Genomic DNA, 18,726 nt, shown 5'->3' with positions numbered 1-18,726 from the left:
TAGCTGCTGTTGCTCAACCTCTTTGTATTTACTGTTAGTATGTGTTTTTTGCTGTTGTTGCTTTTTTAGTTTTTCTCCGTGTTGCCTACACGCTTAGCGGCGGTGCTTTATTTTCGCTCATCACAGACGCTCTGAGACGCTGGCTCATTCCATGTTTTTAATAGTTGCATAGTTTCTTCTACACACACACACACACCACACAAATGCGCACATAAATCGTATATTTGCTGGCACACGTCGATTTTCCGCTTTCACAGCTGTTCGACACCTACGTCTGCGTTGTTGCTGATTTTTTTATATAAGTGTGCATATATAGCCTAAAAATTCATAGAAGAAACGCTGACGCTCTCGCTTTTTCCGAAATCACGACCAGTGTCGAATTTTTGTTGTACTTGTCCCCGGCGACATCTATCGGATTCCTTTAAACAATGGGTTTTAAAGTGCGTTGACTGCTATTGACTGGAGCCCAGGTCGGGTGGGTCGGTCGGCACTCTTAACTCGATTTCATCCGTTTAGAAGCGAGCGAGTCGGTGCTCCGTTGTACTCTTGCGCTCAAGCGTTCCACCTATGGAACATCCGTAAGCTCTACAAGAAAATTTTTCTGGCCGAGAGTGAACCGCGAGTGATCCTCTGAACTACTTGCTATGGACACACTGTGCGGTTAAATATGTTGTCGTATGCTCTTTACCAAAGCTGTATGGAAGAAGATGAGATGGTATTATCTAGGCAGTTGTTCCTCCACTTCCCAGCTTTTACAAAACTCAGATGGAAATATATCGGCCCCCACACCTTCAGCGACCCCAACTAAGAATTGATATGTTACTATTCAAGTTAATTAGAGCTGACGTATTCGTCATACAGGACATCAACGCTTTTTGCGAACTTCAAGAGTGATTTGATATCTAATTTTGATACCTTATCTAATCCCTTGAATATCAAGGCTCACAGATATCTTAGACTAGTTTTAGATAATGCTGGACAGCAGCATAGAAGGTACTCCGGCGTCACTCTCATGCATGTATAGTCGGTACTTATACCGATCCGTCTCGTAAGTGATGCCAGTGATGTTTGTGACCTGTCTTTAGGCCCCTTGTAGTCCTTTATTGACCGTGAGAGTAAAAAGCAACTTGGGTTTAATGTCCCTTGGCTTAACGTAACCTTACCTAAACACGTCTATGACATTGAAAATTATAAACTCAGTACTTCAGCTTCTTTCTCAAACACTGTAGTGTTTCCTTACGAATCAGGGCTTGGCTTGGTGGTTCCTTATGGTTTAAAATCGTATAGGCTATACATGAAGCTTTTTTATACAAATATAAATTCAATATATATGTATAAAACATTTTCAAAAGTGCTCTCCATATTTCGACTCTCTGAATACTTAAGTTAGTTTTTGTGCGCTACTAGTATGAGTTAAGTACAAAAGGTGAGCAGATGTAAGTTTACAAGCATTGAAAGTTGAAAAATATTTGGATATATGCACATATACATATCTTCGTCTGTATGCACCAAATGCGCATATATTAAAAGCTAGTATTATCTTTGTTGCCCCCAAAGCAGATTTAGAGCTTGTTTAGCTTAGACTAAGGCCAACATAAACCTGAATATTATGGCCTCTCTAAGCTTTTCGAGTTAGTGCAACAACTGCAACGGAGAAACAACAAAATTATGTAATCAAGCAATGGCTTTCGGTTTAGCTTGAGCTTAAATAAACAGGGTGTGAGAAAATGAACGATAACAATAAGACATGAGAAATTCATAATAAAGCTTGACAACAAGGGAGTCCCCATTTATACATATTTCTTGATAAAAAATTTATGATACATACAAATAATTAAGGGAACCCATATACTATACATACATACGAGTTTATTGTTGTCTTGCAATCAAAGAAAGATATTGAACTTGATATTGCTTTTGTATAAAAAAAAGCTCAGAGAAAATAAAGTAATAAGCTTCAGTAAGCAACATTGATCATAATCCATGTCAACTACAACGAAAACGTATTAAATAGTTGAGAGGTAAACAATGAAAACAACAAAATGTTAATACCTTCATTCGTAGACAAAGCAACAACATTTTCTTCTTATTTTGTCTTATGTAGTATTAGGGTGGGTCAAAAAAARGTATTACTTTTTGTTTGGTATTCTGAGAAATAGGTTCTTTGAAAACATTTTCTTCACTACTTTTAGTCTTATGCCGTATTAGGGTGGGACAAAATAAATGTGWGTTTTTAGTCTGATAAATAAGTTCTTATACAATGATCACAATAAAATGTTAATGACTTCACTCACAGGCAAAGRAAAAAATTATTCACTATCTTTAGTCTTTTGTCGTATTAGGGTGGGTCAAAAAACTAATTTTATTTCACTTGGTACTCTGAAAAATAGGTTCTTAAAAAAAATTTCTTCACTAACTTTAGTCTTATGTCGTATTAGGATGGGTAAAAAAAAATCGAATACATAGTTTTGTAGAAATTTGTCTGCTCTAAAAAATGGTATGTTATTTTTATTTCAGAGTACGCAGCGAAAAAATTGGATTTTTTTTTACTCACCCTAATGTACATAAATATGTGTATATTAAATTGGGCCAACGTTTTTTAAGTTTTTTTCCTAAGATACTGTAGAAATATCATCCCTAAGGTCATTCATACATACAACATATGTATATTAGGGTGCACCAAAAAAAATATAATTTTAAGTCAGTAAATAATCAACAATTTTCTTTTTATTATATACGGTGGAAATATCATTCGAAATGATGGTAAGGAAATATCCCTGTGTTATTTCTATACAGAACCGTAAGCCTTTTATTATCAATATTAACAGCTCAAACTTTACCAGCATTTTTTTCGCGCTTTCGGATGGCATTTTCGAAGTATCTAAGGCTGTCTTCTTGAYKTTTTTAAGAGTTGTTGTTGTAGCAGTTATCTAGTSCCCGTTTRRGTKATAAGGTTCGGGTCGGTTGTCATCTAACGATAGGCMCAGGAAACGGAGCCAAGTCGTGCGGGAACAGAGTGAACGCAGAACATATATTTTGGGTATGTTGGGGTCGATTATGGATAGGTAGGTGTTTAGCTTACTAAGAACGAAGTTGCGCAAGGGTCASTCTATAATTGCGAGACAACTCGAACTCTTCGTCTCGAGGTTTGGKTGGCAGTTTGACTTCAAGCAAGGCAATCACTGGCAGGGAACTGGTGAAGGATTAAATAGCTAAACTGCGCATATTGTGTCAGTAGAGTTCTAAGTCTGTGGGCAAAAAATAGCAAGACTTTTTTTAACTCTGAATCACCCGTTATTGACATATATATTATATCAAACACTGACTATATTATATTATAAATAAACTACACTTGTAAGTCTTTTATTTTTCAAGTAGAAGACAGTGAGCAAAACGCTTGTACATAGTACTAAGGGATATTGTGTTAGTTTTAGGAGAAAAACATGTTAATTTTTCCTTTTTACAATTTCATTGCTACGAAAATTACTTTATAATTACAGTATTTATAAAAGAATGTATGAAAAATGGTGTTAAAWCATATCAATATTGTAAGCTGCGCTTGGTGCCTATGTCGTCAAGTATTTGTCGCAACTCTTCGTCTTCGAAACGTCCTTCTAACGATGGTATTAACGCCTTAGCCTCCTCGGGCGCTTCGGGGCACAGGTTACCCAGTGCGGCCAATTCGAATTTATGCAATTTTTTCTGCATTAAAAGACTGAAAAAAATAATGGATAGATTTTAGAAAGTTTTTTTTTCAGAGTGAAAGGTTCGTTTTAGACATTTTAGTGAATGGGATGAACAAAAGAGCTTTATTTAGTTTCGTTATAACTCACCTGCGTACCGCTGCAATTGTTTCCTTATTTTTGAATTTACGAAAACTATCTGTGTATGCATATGTCTTCATAAAAACTTCGGAGAATTCCTGCTCCTCATCGGCGGATTCGTTCTGTCGTTTGCGRTGGTCAAGCAACATGTGAACTTCGGATATCAACAAGGTCTCGGCGTTCTCAAATTCTGTGTATGAAAAAAAATGTATTTATTAATATTAGTATTTTTTTTTTTAAATAACGGTTAGAGAAATACGCATGTGCAACACAAGTGAAACGCAACTGAAACTAACATCTAGCAATAATAAACAAGCTTGTTGTTGGTACTTGTTGTGAGACGCTAAAAGGCAAACAAATCACAGGGGTCTATTTATGTGTCCATTTTCAATCAGGAAATCATATATTTGGCGTGTTTTATTGACATCGATTTTGATTAAACGTCTCGCATCGGCCAGACGCAAATGACCCATTTTCATGTTTTCCGCTATTAATATATTTTTATAGTCAATATATGCTTGTGGCGCTATACGTTCAACACTACACAGTTTGCGTTCGCCATCGGTGAGGCGCGTATAACCCGGCATACCTAGAAGGCAAAATAAATTTATTTAATAAATAAAGGGAAAACTGTAAACTTTATGTAACAAACCGATAATGTCCATGGGTGCAGCTTTTCGCCTAGGATTGCTTACTACATTAGCTGTGGCAAAGGGATTGGGCACAAGCGTTTGTGTGCTTGGTATTAGCTTACGCCAATCGTGCACTTGTCGATAGATTTCGTCTTTTTGGCGATCACGCTGCTGTTGTGCCCGGCGTTTCTTCAATTTGAAATATAACGAACCGCCTGCTAGTGTCCGTACACCATTCTGACGTAGCTCATATAAACTGTAGGTTGTAAAAAGTGTGGTTATGTTTTATAATAATTTAAAAAAAAAATCCTTACCGATAAATCATCTTTTGGGTGTCTGTGAAATATTTTAATGACTCAACCAACATATCAAACTTAGCGGGCTTGCAAATTTGCATGAATGATAGAAAACGACTGCAATTCGATTCGGAACCTAGCGCTTCACCATACTTGGAAATCCAGCCCAATGTTCGATTTGGCATTATAAGACCATGGTCACGCATTATTTTATAACGACGTTGCCGTTCTCTGTGTTTATAAGTGAAAATATTATAAAAAAAAAAAATAAAATAAAAAAATCGAATTATTTGCTTGTTTGTTAATAAATAAACTTCAATACCTCAAGCGATTGTTATAAGCCGCCACCATTGCCAATTGTAATTCTTCGTAAGCATTACGACTATTTTCATCAAGCGTTTCTTCGTAGTCATCTTTTGCCGCATTCGTGTTAAAGGTATCTTGCATGATTGTCGTCAATATGCCCTCAGCTGAGTTGTCGTATGGTGTGTCGAAGTCACCTCGTGCACAACGATAACCCGCCATCATTTTAAATTGCATTGTACCCGGCTCATCGCTACGCGGCGGATCCACCGAACGCATCTTTACCACATAAGGCATACGTTCGGGAAAGTAAGTATTTCTTGAATGTGTCAAACCAAGTAGGCGTTCAAAAATACCACCAAAATAAAAATTATGATAATGCTGACGGCATTCATCAGCGCTATGTCGCAGTTGTAATGCATGCGATACCGCTTCCCAATTGCCATAGCCTTTCTTTTCTAGCGTGCGTAAGAGTATACGCTCATCCCTTGCCGTCCAATTGTTTGCACCCGGGAATACTTGTATATCATCGCGCACAATGATATACGAATGTGTGTTAAGATGCGTTGCAGTCTCGCGTCCCTGAGCAAAACATTGCATACACAGCAGCGTATACTCACAATCGGGACACTTTATATACGGTTCGTAGAGATCGCAGTTGCAGGTGCTACAACGTTCGGTGTTATTTACACCAGCTTGTATGTAATCCGCATTCTTTGGTTGTATAGCTTTAGTGCGCTGCTCGAGGTTTCTGTTGAACTCCTCAGCATTATAGTAGGTTGTTGTATATTTTGTATCAGCTTGCGGGCGCACTTTTATAATGTGCTTTTGTTGGTTGCCATTAACTCTTGACAAATTATTCGGAACTTCTAATTTGACTACAAAATGAAAATGATAAAACTAATTGTTGCGTCTAAGTGTATCGCATAGTTTTCAAAAACACTAATATCGCGCGTTTCACTTGTGGGCAACASATCACAAAATTAGATGTCGACTTACCCTTTGGAAATTGAAGATCCGCTGCATCCTCCTCAACCATATCCACGGGATTCATGAAAGACATTTTGGTTTTAATTTAATCACTTAACTGCTTAGAAATGAAATTAAATTTATACKTGTAAAATAATGCAGAAATTCTAGAATAACATAAAAGTCTATTCCGCGAAAGCGGTTTTCCAGCTTTTGACGTCTAGATTTTTATTAGTGCTGCCACCTGTAGCAAAGTCAGTTATGAATACTACCTAAGTATTTTGATATTAAAAGCGAACTAATTAAAATTTATATCATAATAATTYTAAACTAAAAAAAATATTAATTAATATTTATTTATATTGCTATAAGTTTATTTTTATAAAAACAATTTCTTCCGACGCTTTTTGACAAATTCGAAAAATATTCATAATTCATATGTAAATTCGTCGGGTAGATGTCGCCGTGCAAACTTTCTTTACACCTAATTCGTAAACAAAACAATGGATGCTCCAGTGCGAAATAATGTTACAGCCAAGAAAATTAATTTAACATTAATAAATGGCACTGGCTATGTCTTCAATGTGGACGGTGAGTAAATATATTTACATATCCTTATTTACATAAAGGTCACGAAAATTCTCTTSCAGACTATATCGCATTGCGGCAAAAGCACCGCATTGTGGGTGCGCTGGTGGGCACATGCAATATGCGTGGTTGGTCGGCGAACGATTGCAGTTAATTGTAACATTAAATATACATTCCATTGCACTTTTTAAAATGTATTCTTTCTCTTTTAGCTCTACCGCTGGAGCTGACGCCATATGAAACACGATTTTTGGTAGAGCGTGMCATTGCTCAATTGGTTTCAAAGCATGAATCTTTACTGCGAGTGCCGGTTGCTAAAGAGTTGACGGAGTACCAAGAGTCGTTGGATGCAGGCTTTGCAGCTCAAGCGGAAACCCTGAAGACTGAAAAGTTACACGAAACTGAACGTAATATGAGTAAGATTCTTGAGGGAAAACGTAAGAAACTTTTGAAGGAAGGTGTGCCTGAAGCCGGTATAATTTAATGAAAATCTCATTTATAATATATATTTAATCTAAAACTACATTTTGAACAGAGATTGTGTTAGATGCTTCGAAAATCCTGCAAGAAACTGCKGATAATTTCGTATTTCAACGCAAGAATGCACAATTGGAAATAACATGCGCGCATAGGCAAGCGCACAGTAAATAACTCTATATTTTTAAAATAAATGTGTCTTCCTCAGTAACTATATTTATAGCTTTCAAAATTTTTGAGCCACCTGCTATCGACAACGCCCTTAAATATAAAGTKTTTTGCGATTTTTGGACGCGAGGCTACTACGTTACCGCGGGCGACGCATTCGGTGCTGATTTTCTGCTATATCCAGGCGATCCACTACAATATCATGCTTCGCATATTGTGATACTACTTGACACACCGATCATACAACCTTTGGACTTAATAGCCAAAGTGCGTTTGTCTGTAATAGTCAATAAGATTTGCATATTTGCTTACTTTGGTAAGGATGAAGTGGGAACGGATACACATGTTGAGCGTGAAGTGCACTACCAAACTGTGCAGTGGGAGGGTAATAGAGAAAAATTCGGCGCTGTCCAGCAACAGTGTCAAGTAGAGAAAGCTGAGAGTAATTTATAGAAATGTTATTATAATTAAAAACTCTTAAAATATAGTTCTACAGTTAACTCACACTTAGAAACATTATTTAGCAATTTTTTTTTTTTTTTTTTGTTGGAACTGGACCTTAACATCACAGTTGATTACGATAAAATTCCAAATGCCAACAACCCAAAGATTTTCGGCGTTACATACGATAACCACCAAAATGCAGAGCCGCATCAAAATCCTCCAGTCGCTAGCCGGCAGTGGAGAAAAAACAAAGAAACGTTGTTGGAAATCCAGACAAGGAAGCTCCAGACGTATTATAATAACTTTAGACATGCAGAGGCTGCTATTCGTAGTGGTGTCACCAACCTCCTCTCAGTGTATGGCGTCAAACCTCAACCCATTGCAAACGAAGAGCTGGAGTTGTCCCGCTAATCTAGGGTGACACTTCCACTATTTTGTTCTGGATGCTGTAGCATGTCAAATTACTACTTATGCGGGATCATTTCGGCATGACGGTAACCACCTCTCGGCATGTTCAATGAATCCCACTTATCTAACACCCGACCCCTATGCTTCGACCGCGTCGAAAAAGCACGATTTCTGACCCAAAGAATCCCACTCATTTAACTCCCTGTCCCTATGCTATGACCCTGTCTAAAACATAACGTTTTCTGGGCCTCCTGTTCGATGATTTCGTTGACAATCAACTAGAGCCTTGTCACCCGCTAATAGGTAGACCTAATCAAAGGAAGTTTATGTTGAAAATATTAATGCTATCTGTTTAAAATCTCGCTCTCCATTCAGTCGGGTTCAAGTAACTGGAGGGGACCCCAATTTTTATTCCACTTGGTCGGATACAAATCCGGGTCCGTTCTGATTACTTAGACCCGACTGTCGTGGAAATGGTTACTATAGTGATCTTTTCTGCCGCTACAACAATAACAATTTAAATGATCTCGAACCGCATTTCCAGCTTAATATTTGCATATGTTGTCGCCCGGTAGTTTTCGACTTCTTATTTCAAAATTTTTTTCTTTGGTAAATGTTTACTAACAGTTCATCGCTTCAATCAGCGATCGCCTCGCTATTTAGCGCATGCCAACAGGGCGTGTTGCACGCATGCAAATTTTTGTCCACTCTTGGTGACGGAAGCATTCGGGTGCGGTACACGCAGTGAATTTCAGTTGTTGGCTGCGTGACGGCGCACAGACTCCCAACGATACGGCACGGCGACCAAACTAGCAAATGATATGGAAATTCCAGTGAAAATTGACAAATATTGTACGCTTTAACGCGTTGCACGTTCGCGACACGTTGACGCTTAATTGCAACATTACAGCGCGACACAGACAGGACATGCAAATGCTGATAAGAAACAAAAAAAAAAAAAAAACCGACTAACAACCGGCAACACAACAACAACCACCCGATAGGCAATAGATCGACAAGCGGGCGCGTCGTGCGCCACGTCCAGCGGCGTGTTGAACAAGCGTGTCTGGCAAAGATGCTGTCATGTCGGAATTTGTTGTCAGCAACAAGTCGCGCAAACGCATTTACAAGCGTTGTTGTAACGAGTGAAAAACGATAGAGGCACGCATAAGGCGATCCATCGATGAAAGGCGCATGCGCGGAACAATTGAAATGCATTAACGTGAAACAAAGTGAGCCGAGAAGAAAAGAATTTTGCCATAATATCGTTAAGCTCCGATAAATTTGGTAAATTTCAGTAGCTGAAATACATCAACAGCCAATTAAACGAAACAGTAGGCGAATTACCGCTATTAAARGCGCTTGACTACTGTCGGCCATCACTTTCAAGTATGACCACGCTTAATGGTCTTAAATTGACAATGGAAGCCTATAAAACTATGTTCGGAGAATGACAAATATTGTGGGTTTTGTTTATACCGAGAACAAAGCCGACTTTGATTTGCCGATGGATGAAGTTTAGTCTTCGTACGACTGCTTCTCTCTTCGGAGAATGACAACTATTGCAGGGTTTCTTTATACCGTGAACAAATCTAACTTCTTTCAGTCCGTTGGTTAAATTATAGCCTTCAAACGGCTCCTTTAATGGCGGCAGTTGCCATGGAGCATTGTGTTAGATGTTAGTTAAAAAGATATCATATGTACACTGGTCGTAAGAGGCGACTAAAATCCATAAGCACTACATATGTCTGTATTTATTTCTTGCCTAGAAATTTCAGCATAGTCTTTGTCAGAAATGATATTATAGACTCTGAATGAGATTCCTCACCAGTCATTGAGTTTGTTGCGAACTGGGAGTAGCAAAGGCTATAAGGTCTGACCSGAGACTGAAGTCTAGTCCGACTGTCGTGCGAATTTTACCGATTAGAAAGTCTATAGACGAGTATAGGAATGAATCGATTCTGGTTTCTTTCGCTCGAGTGTCATGTGAATGGCGCCAAGTTCGTAGTCCTTAGAAAGATATAAAGCGGAGGACGTTCTTCTTCGGTTAGCCTAACTGTGATGGGAATGCGGCCGAGTTGAAAATTCTTAGACTAGCCATTAACTTGAATCGGTTCGGGTTTCTTAGGGGTGGCTGCCGTAAGAGGGGTTCCCTTTTGGCGCCATTTTCACTTATTTTTATCGTTCAAAGAATCCTAGCTGCGGCAAGGCTTTCCATAGTTTACAGGATCGGCTTTTTTTCGACGAAAACTTGATCTGTGTGCTTTAGAGACTCATATTATACTATAGAGAATACATGGCTGACAGACGAGTAGCGCCTATTTTAAATCCTCCGGTAAGCTATACCTTAGCGTCTGTCATCCTCAAAGCTCCATGTCTCTCGAAAGTTATACTTTAACGTCTGCCATCCTCCAGGCTACAAACGTTTCGGAAAGTCATACCTTAGCCTCTGTCTGCTTACAGGCACAAAATCTTCCAGAAAGTCATACCTTCAAAGCACCAAACCATTCAGAAACCCATGTCTTCCCGTCTGTCATCCTCAAATCAACAACTATTGCCGCATAAACCCTTTCAAATAGATCTTGATCAAYGTAACCATTAATTTCATGGCCTGCTGCCTACTGTACGATTAGTGAACGCAACTACTGTGCCACGCGCGTTTACTACTCGTATGCAACTTTCATTCTTTCTATCTAAAGCCATCATTAATTGTCGAAGACGAATGTGAACACGAACTGGCTGCTTGATTGCAGTGCCTTAAACATAGCGCTCGCACAAAACTTGCAATAAAAAACTTCAGGAAGCTGCAAGTCATCGAGGAATGCCGAAATACCGCCATCTTTATGGCCCGTCGCCGTCGGCAGAAGCCCAGCAATAGAAAATTAACGACCAAAAGCGATTGTCAATTGGCGAACAAGTGTTTGCGTGTTGCATGTGGCATGCGGCAAGCGGTGGCAAGCACAGCAGACGCAGCAAGACTTAYACGTGCATCGTGTTGTACATAGCATGCAACAGGGCAACATGTTGTGGCCGCTACGCTGCCATCGGACACTTGKCAGCGACAGCAAARACCGATAGTTGCTGWTATTTTATTAATCGCTACTTTATACTTGSTGCTGCTGCTGTTGTCGTTGCTGTTGCCATTTCTGTGGCTGCCGCAGTTTGCGTAAAGCTGTTTAAACTCTAATTTTAACTGCTATTAGTACATCACACGCTTAACACTAGCGACGCGCCGGCCTATAAGCTTAGCTGTTGCTGCGCCGCGCGCGCGCCCTGATGCCMGCCGCTACTTCACAGTACCAACGAAGCCTTTGCGCCTACAGCTCTTTGGTAGCTACTACATTCAGCGTCGCTGGTTTAATTATCCTGTTTTATGGCTGTTTAATTTACTGCCTGCCGACAGTTGTGCAAATTTATGAGCTTGTTTACGGTCGGCAGCATTTGTGCGCTCGACTTAGGCGCGCCGAAAGCGCTCAACTTTATCCTCGCCGGCTGGCTCTTTGTTGACTTATTGTAGTCGCTACTCTTGTCGCTTTCAAATTGAATGGATTTCAAATCAATTGACACGCCCACACATTTGTCATGCGCACAGGCTGTTACCTGYTGCTGGTGTGATAAGTCCATATGTGTTTGTCATAGAGATTTATTAATTGTTGCAACATTTTTCAATTACACTCTGCTGGCTGTCRTTTAGGTGACAGTTAATTTGTGGAAAGTGATTTTAGACATGATGATATATAACTATATCGCTGTGGAAAATCGCGGTTTGTTTAGGCTTGGACCATAAAATCGCACCGGCTTCAACYGTCTTATGAGAATTCATACATTTCGAACACTCGAAGTTACCGCCKKCGCGTGCTGTCACTTTGATATAAGGATTTCTTTTTTTGCTTCTTTCCAGTAAAAATGACTTCGAAGATCCGGCTGAGCGCTTACCGTTATATCAATTTCAAAGCCRCTTGCGACATCGCTGTTTGGAGCTACCTTTTTGACGTTATGTCTAAATTCTCTACAAAAAGAAGCGAAATAGTTGATCTTCTGATGAACTAAAGTACTTGACGCTGACACAGAAAGATTCCTCGCTTCTTGGGAATTATGTCACTGCCTCGAAACCAGCATAAATTTCCCGTATAATCAAAGWCTGGACATTGACCCAAACATAACTCCWGCCAAACAGCTGCTATGAGATAAGAAAACTTTCAGGACAACTGTTTTCGCAAGATTTTTATAGACGTCCGCTTAAGATGGACCCACAAACTGCATGAGCTTTGGTTAAGACATGTMGAAAGCTCATAGGACTTGAGGCTCYTGAGAGACGGGTGAGATGGAATCACGTACTGTATGAGTGTTCGCATGGAGGATGATGCTTCACCGAAAAGCTCGTTTGACTTGAGATCTTTGGGAGGGTAACGTAAGCAAAGACGCCCACGCAATCAATGGAGGAACCAAGCGTTCAGTGTTTAGAGCGTTGTAGTTGCAGCGCTTAGAACACTTTCCTTTAGTTTTCTAATACTACTTCTGTATTTTTAGCAAACGGCTGGTGCCACCTCTATTTCGGGCACATCAAGACAAGACGCACTAAGGAAAAAAATAGGGCAAATCGGTGGGATAATTCCACCTAGGCCAACGGTATGATGTTGAAAGTCCTTAGACAGAAAGAAGTCTGTCGTATGAATGCAGCCGAGTTTAAAGTCCTTAGGTGGAAAAAAATACGGGGATTTTCTGGTTTTATTCTCTAAAGCTCTTCTGTATTGATGTAGACCCGCTTACGCGGCTATAGCCGAAAATAATACTACAAATTCACACAAAGGGAAGAAGGATGGTAAGCTACGTCCATCGGGTATATGGAATGGGAACGGACTCTTAACTTTTACTAGCGAAGGACCGTTAATCCGGCAACAAACCTGAAAACTGTTTGCGGCATCTTATCTGTCGTTATAACAACAACAACATGCCACAAAAGTCTTGCTTTATAAGAATTTGCTTAAAAAAGTCTTTCTATCAGATAAGAGGCTTAAAAAAAATCGATAAAAAATCCACTTTAACGGTGTGAATCGCTGTCTGTCAATTGCATTTACTTGRGCGCACGAATTTCTCCCATAAACGTTGCCTTGCAATTAAAGCAAGCTTTACTTAATCCAAATTAGTGAACCTTTCCTTTTACAACCACTTGCGACGGCATTTTAGTCAGCTGCAGGCTTTGGCGCCAAGCTACAACGCGCTAACGGGATACTTAGGCGCCGAGCACTATTTGTTGCAAATCGTCCCACCCCACACAATTGGCGCGCCTCGAACCGACATCCACCAAATTTGCACACTTCGGCGCCCAGCCGCAAACGCCTTCGCGTCGGCCTACCGCAGACATGTCCTAATTTTTGGATTAACAAATCGCGCAAACACAAAAGAGAAATACACTTTTCGTGTCGCCTTTAAGCAAAGGCATCTGCGGTATTTTAACCAATCCAACACGCTCTGTGCCAAGCCGAACGCCTTTATGTGGTAAAATCGCACAAATTCCTTGGCGTGCTGTTAACGAGCGCTTTCACGGCGAACTTTAATGGCATTAAGCGCGGCAAAGGCTCAGCCAGCTATGACTAATGATAGCAAATATGTGTGAGTGTGTGAGAACAACACATGATTTGTAAAAATAAGTAATTTTATATAGCTKCGCGCTTGCCTGTGACTATTGYGCACAACTGACAGTTAATTAAAATTGGCATGGAGTGGCTTAATAATAATATTARCGAAGCGCGCGCCAAGCTACAGACTGCCGCTTGACCAAATATGAATGAGCGCGGAGTTGAAGACTTTTCTTTTATGTCTTTTACGTTTTTCTTATTATTGCTAATTTATAGTTTATTTCATATGCACATGCGAAAGACATTTTACTACCAAATAAATGGACCAAAACACTTGGGGCGAATGGAATTGTTGCGCGCAAACAAATAGCACTGAAACGCTGAGGTGCGGCGCGACGCCACTGTAAGCGCGGTAGTGACAGACGAGCGCGCTCTGCATTGAGAAGCGCTCACAGCTGTTTTGTCATAAAAGCGCTTTGCTTGCACGCATACATGCATAACTAAGTGTGTTTATGTACTGCGCGCTTTTACTCATTTTTCAGCTGTTAACCGCGCCGCGAGCGCACAACCTACCTTAGTACTTTCATAGTTAGTTGAGGCTGTAAAAGTAGCATATCCATAGCTAAAATGCATTTGGAGTTGGTCAATTTCAGCGACGCCCAAGTTGTGTGCCATTRCTAATAGGCGGCTGTCACAAAAGTCCAAAATGAAAGAACAGAGGAACGCGCCAGCCAGCCGSACTGCGGCGCATACACTCCCGTGCGGTCATTTAGAGTACGMGCGCTCTGCGTTGCCGCYGCGATATGTCTGGCTATAGACGACGCCATCGTTAGATAAATATGCATATACATATGTAGATATATGGGCATTCATCTCGTCTGCCGCTGACAGTGGCARTTGCAGTAAATAGTCAATAGCAATACAACTGCAGCGGGTGCGCGCGCAATATTTCGTCTCGTCACGCTGCCGCCGTGCAACGCGTCGCGCCGCATCACATTGCTATTTGACTGACTAGCTCTGGTTGGCTGTTTGACTTAGCTGCRCTTTACTATGAGTTATACATRTGTCCGCGTTCGGGGTCTAATTTCAGTCATTACCATAAACGGCAAGTTGACCACTTTGGTTATGCCTTATCGGCTGCAACAATAAAATAGGAACTACAATAAAAATGGAAGGAGCGCAATTTCAGTAGCTTTTGCTGGCAAGCTGCTTATTAGTAGCTGGAATTCTTATTCAACAACAGACTGTTCATTATGAAGTGTATTCATAGAGGARCGCTACGAGCTTCACGTCGACGCAACAGCAACGAAACACAGGCGCGCGCCGTAGAGCGCGTTTAACAGCAAAGYGCTTAGCCAAAGTTATTGTCAGTTGTGCTGGCAGTAATTATCATTGACGTTTTCAGTCTTAGTCCTCAAGTCTTAAATTTTGCTTTAGTCTTAATTCCGCCATAGCCATTATTATGTATTAACGCTGTGTTAACAATAATTTTTGGCATTGCATGGGGTTGCGGTTGGAAGTCTAGTATAAGGTGCATAAGTTTTAATTGCCGCTTATTACAAATGAATGCAGGCTTGGAAGCACGCAAGCGTTGGCCAAAACTCAATAAGTTTGTATACTTTAGAATATAGTTGCCATATAAAATGAACGAGCAAAATCATGTCTTGTATAGAAAACTTTTTTATCTGACGAGATATCTGAACCAAATTTGAYATAGATTAGTGTCTAAAACAACGATACAATCTCAGAAGATTTTCTTCAGATCGGACCCCTATAGCATATAGCTGTCATATAAATTGAACCCTCAATCTCATATCCTTGTATGGAAAACTTTTTTATTTCACGAGATATCTTCAYGAAATTCAACAAGAATTAKCAACAACAGCATAATCACATKCAAGAACYCAACTTCATTACGATTGCGAGTGATCATTAGACTWACCGCAAGTTATTGCGGCAAACCATCAACAATTGCGGCGATTTTTACGCTCCTCACAGCAAATTGAGCTTTAAATTTAGTCGCGCACTGCCAAACGATGAAGTGCTTAACTCATGAACGGCAGCCTACAACGACAACTGGCCGAAGGAGGTTCATATGCACATACATACATACATGCATGCGAAAGTGCTTAAAAGTTTGGCGAAACTAACGAATAAGTAAGAATGTGCGCATACAGACACACACGCGCGCATGTTTTTGTTGGATTTAGATGATTTAGCTAAATCACTGTGCAAAATTCAATTTGGCCAGCGGCCAAGCGGAACGATACAAGCACACACGCGCCGCTGAGTATTGCTGCCACGGACATCGTCGCTACCTACTGCTTGCTACTACACTCAGGCGCGTTGTKGCTTTTGTTTTGCATTGTTGCGATTGAGCGCCGGCTTGCCAGACAGTTGGTCAATAAGCAWATCGTCAGTCGGGCCAGCATTCAGGCGTAAGGCAACYTCATGCCCATAATATTTGCAAAGCAAGCCGCTTCTTTTGGTTAGAAGATATTTCAGTCAGCGATCAAGCGCTCGCATTGTTGTTAACAACATATCAACTTGGTCAGCAGCAACAAATGCTGATTAAGCAATTGTAATTCGTACTTGTACTATAAGTAAGTATCAAGCGTCCACCCAGCTATCTATCAGCTGCATTTTCAGGCAGAGCAGCAACCACTGCTAACCAAGCGGCACTCATATACATACATACGTTGGTTATCAGTGCTGCCTTTGGTTGCATTGTTATTGCAACGTTTGTATGCTGGAAATCCGTTGCTGTCACTGTCGCTATTGCCGCTGCTGTTGTAGCTACTGTCCTGCCTAACTGCTGCTGTTGTTGTTGTTGTTGTTGTTGTTGTTGTTGTAGGCAACGCCAATTGTGCACTTTTGATGAGCTTTTCATTTGGCAGTTGCTGTTGACGGTAGGCGGCTGTCGGCCATTGTTGTTGTTGACCGCTCCATGCCATTCCATATCTAATAATAAATTGCTCTCACCATTGCCGTTTTCGTCGYTGCAGCCAACGCCGTAGCGCACTCRAAAAGTTTGAATAATCATTCTCAATTTTCTACAATTCATCGTTTGTTAAAAATGTAATTATTTTACTTAAAATGGTTGTACTTTCGTGGCCTTTCGGAACGTTTGTACGATTTGTTGAGTATTGCCATGACAGCCCATTTGCTTTGGAGAAATCTAATTTATTACAAAAATATTTCAATGCTGTAGCATGCTGTGGAATTTCTAGCGTTTATGGAAATCAATGTGCAATTTGTGCAAAGAATGTCTTGCTAAATTGAAAACGCTGAATGACAGGAGAAATATGTATGCATGCGACGTTTGCTAGTGGAAATAATTACTGGATATTAAGGAACTTGGTAAACGAGTGTTTGATGAAGATATTGTATTATCTGCTGATTGCACTGGCACATATGCTGTTTAGTAGCAAATAGTAGTAAATGAAAAGTATTATTAAAATATAAATTTGTATTATCTATGTGCATTATAACTCACATTGTTGCTATTTCACTTAGAGGGTCTATTTTTTCGATAATTACTTAATATTTAGCTGTTTCCCACATATTTCTGTTAGGTGACATTATCGTTCCGAAATTTGCTTGCAAAATGTATAACATAATATTTTGATTTATATTAACAGAATTAAATTCTTTTACATTAATGAAAGCTGTTCATTTTTGAAGATTGACGTACGGATATTGACAAGTAAGAGCTAACATGGCGGCGGAAATTTATTGAAACGCAGAGTTGTACTAAGGTAGAATAAAAAAACTTTAAGTTTGTTAGAAACTTATTAAAAATAGTTGTTGCAAAATGATATTGAAATAAACCTGGTATATAAATATGTTTATAATGCAATTTTTAATCATTTATTTAATTACTTCCTCAATGTGACAATGTATGTGAAATATATGTATGTGAGAAGCATTACGACACATTTATTTGAAATAATAGAAAACAATTCAGTACTTTTATTTATTAATTAATTTAAAACAAATTTGTATTACAATAATAATAAAAAAATCCCAAAACAAAATTAATAATGCTATTTATTTCTAAAAACATTGTAAACACTGCTTTATACAGYTAAGCTTCCGCCTCCATTGCATTCGCGAGTTGTCAGTTTCCGTGTGTGTGTGTATAAATTTGACTGAACAGCTGTGYGTCGAAAATCAAAATGCTCTACAATATTTTAACAAAGTAAAAAAAGTGCAAAGTAAATTGTTTAGTTAACAACCAGGTGACTGTATCTATTTAAAAATAAGGATTAAATATGCTGATTGCAAGTTAATAACGTAAAATGAAATGTTTTTAGCGAGCTTTGTGAGTGTGCGCAGAAATGTATATGAAATAGCTATTACAAGTGAAAAGTATTAGTTTTTTTATGTAAACTTATTAAGAATAATATAATTTGTGGTTTAGTACTAGTATGGGGTATCTGCTATTGATATTGAGCAAAAAATCAAGTCCGGCAGTGGTTTTATTCGAAATTAGGAAATTACTCGAAAATGAGTGTTCTGGCCGGCGCAATAGTAAATGTCTGTAAATACAWAAAATGTTTTGAAATAATATTGATAACCGAGTATTTTGCTAAATATATAATAGTTTTCAATATTTTCCATTTACATTAAGCGTAAAATCAGCTCCGCCAGTGTTATTATTTGAAAAATCGCACTCCATACAAGCGCATTAGGCCGACACAAGTGTAAAGTTGTGAAAAAAAAAATTTTCAAATGAAAATTGCTGCGTTAAATTAGCTGAAAAAAGCATTTCTTAGTAGAAAAAAGCTAATTGTAGTACTCAAAGTCTTAAGTTTATTCCAAAAATTAAAATCGAATAAAAATAAATATAATCTTAAAATAATTTAGTATTTATTTATTTTGCCAAAGTTCCTAGCTGGAGCACAGTGCCCCAAATTAACAAAAATATTGTGTAAGAAAATGTTTGCAAAAGAATGTTGATAATCATGTAGTTGTTACATACATTTTAAAAGAAAAAGAGCTATGTAATTAAATACACACAAAAACCTTATTTCAA

The 18,726-nt window shown here is 39.1% G+C and overlaps 2 protein-coding genes across 3 annotated transcripts; one reads left to right on the top strand and one right to left on the bottom strand.

The window, feature by feature from the left end:
* Positions 1-3,330: 3,330 nt before the first annotated feature.
* LOC108971958 (DNA-directed RNA polymerase II 16 kDa polypeptide) lies at positions 3,331-6,246 on the bottom strand. 2 transcript variants are annotated; one of them, XM_018938326.1, is made up of 6 exons: positions 6,055-6,246; positions 5,075-5,933; positions 4,771-4,983; positions 4,477-4,712; positions 4,121-4,413; positions 3,922-4,014 (listed from the first exon to the last, which is right to left on the bottom strand). In XM_018938326.1, exons 1-5 carry the CDS (start codon positions 6,116-6,118, stop codon positions 4,184-4,186), a joined length of 1,602 nt encoding a protein of 533 aa, XP_018793871.1. In that variant the 5' UTR covers positions 6,119-6,246; the 3' UTR covers positions 3,922-4,014; positions 4,121-4,183. The 2 variants fall into 2 exon arrangements, with proteins under 2 accessions (XP_018793872.1, XP_018793871.1); XM_018938327.1 differs by lacking the exons at positions 4,121-4,413; positions 4,477-4,712; positions 4,771-4,983; positions 5,075-5,933 and adding an exon at positions 3,331-3,715 and having other exon boundaries at positions 3,834-4,014.
* Positions 6,247-6,526: 280 nt separating this feature from the next.
* Positions 6,527-7,710, top strand: LOC108971934 (tRNA-splicing endonuclease subunit Sen34). Its single transcript, XM_018938290.1, has 5 exons — positions 6,527-6,615; positions 6,675-6,761; positions 6,825-7,085; positions 7,148-7,255; positions 7,313-7,710. The coding sequence occupies exons 1-5, from the start codon at positions 6,528-6,530 to the stop codon at positions 7,708-7,710; spliced, it is 942 nt and encodes a 313-aa protein (XP_018793835.1). The 5' UTR covers position 6,527.
* The last annotated feature ends 11,016 nt before the right edge of the window (positions 7,711-18,726 follow it).

This window comes from Bactrocera latifrons, unplaced genomic scaffold (assembly GCF_001853355.1).
Source record: "Bactrocera latifrons isolate USDA-ARS-PBARC rearing strain unplaced genomic scaffold, ASM185335v1 scaffold_37, whole genome shotgun sequence".
NCBI classification, from domain to species: Eukaryota; Metazoa; Arthropoda; class Insecta; order Diptera; family Tephritidae; genus Bactrocera; species Bactrocera latifrons.
The sequence above is the reverse complement of the archived record's forward strand: the minus strand, read 5'-3'. Positions and strand labels throughout refer to the sequence as shown.

Excerpts from the sequence above, each read along its gene's own strand:
- LOC108971958 (XM_018938326.1), bottom strand. The coding sequence starts at position 6,118 with ATGTCTTTCATGAATCCCGTGGATATGGTTGAGGAGGATGCAGCGGAT. Across the intron at positions 5,934-6,054 it reads GGATCTTCAATTTCCAAAGG|TCAAATTAGAAGTTCCGAAT; the intron begins GTAAGTCGACAT and ends TTCATTTTGTAG. Across the intron at positions 4,414-4,476 it reads TGCACCCATGGACATTATCG|GTATGCCGGGTTATACGCGC; the intron begins GTTTGTTACATA and ends TTTGCCTTCTAG.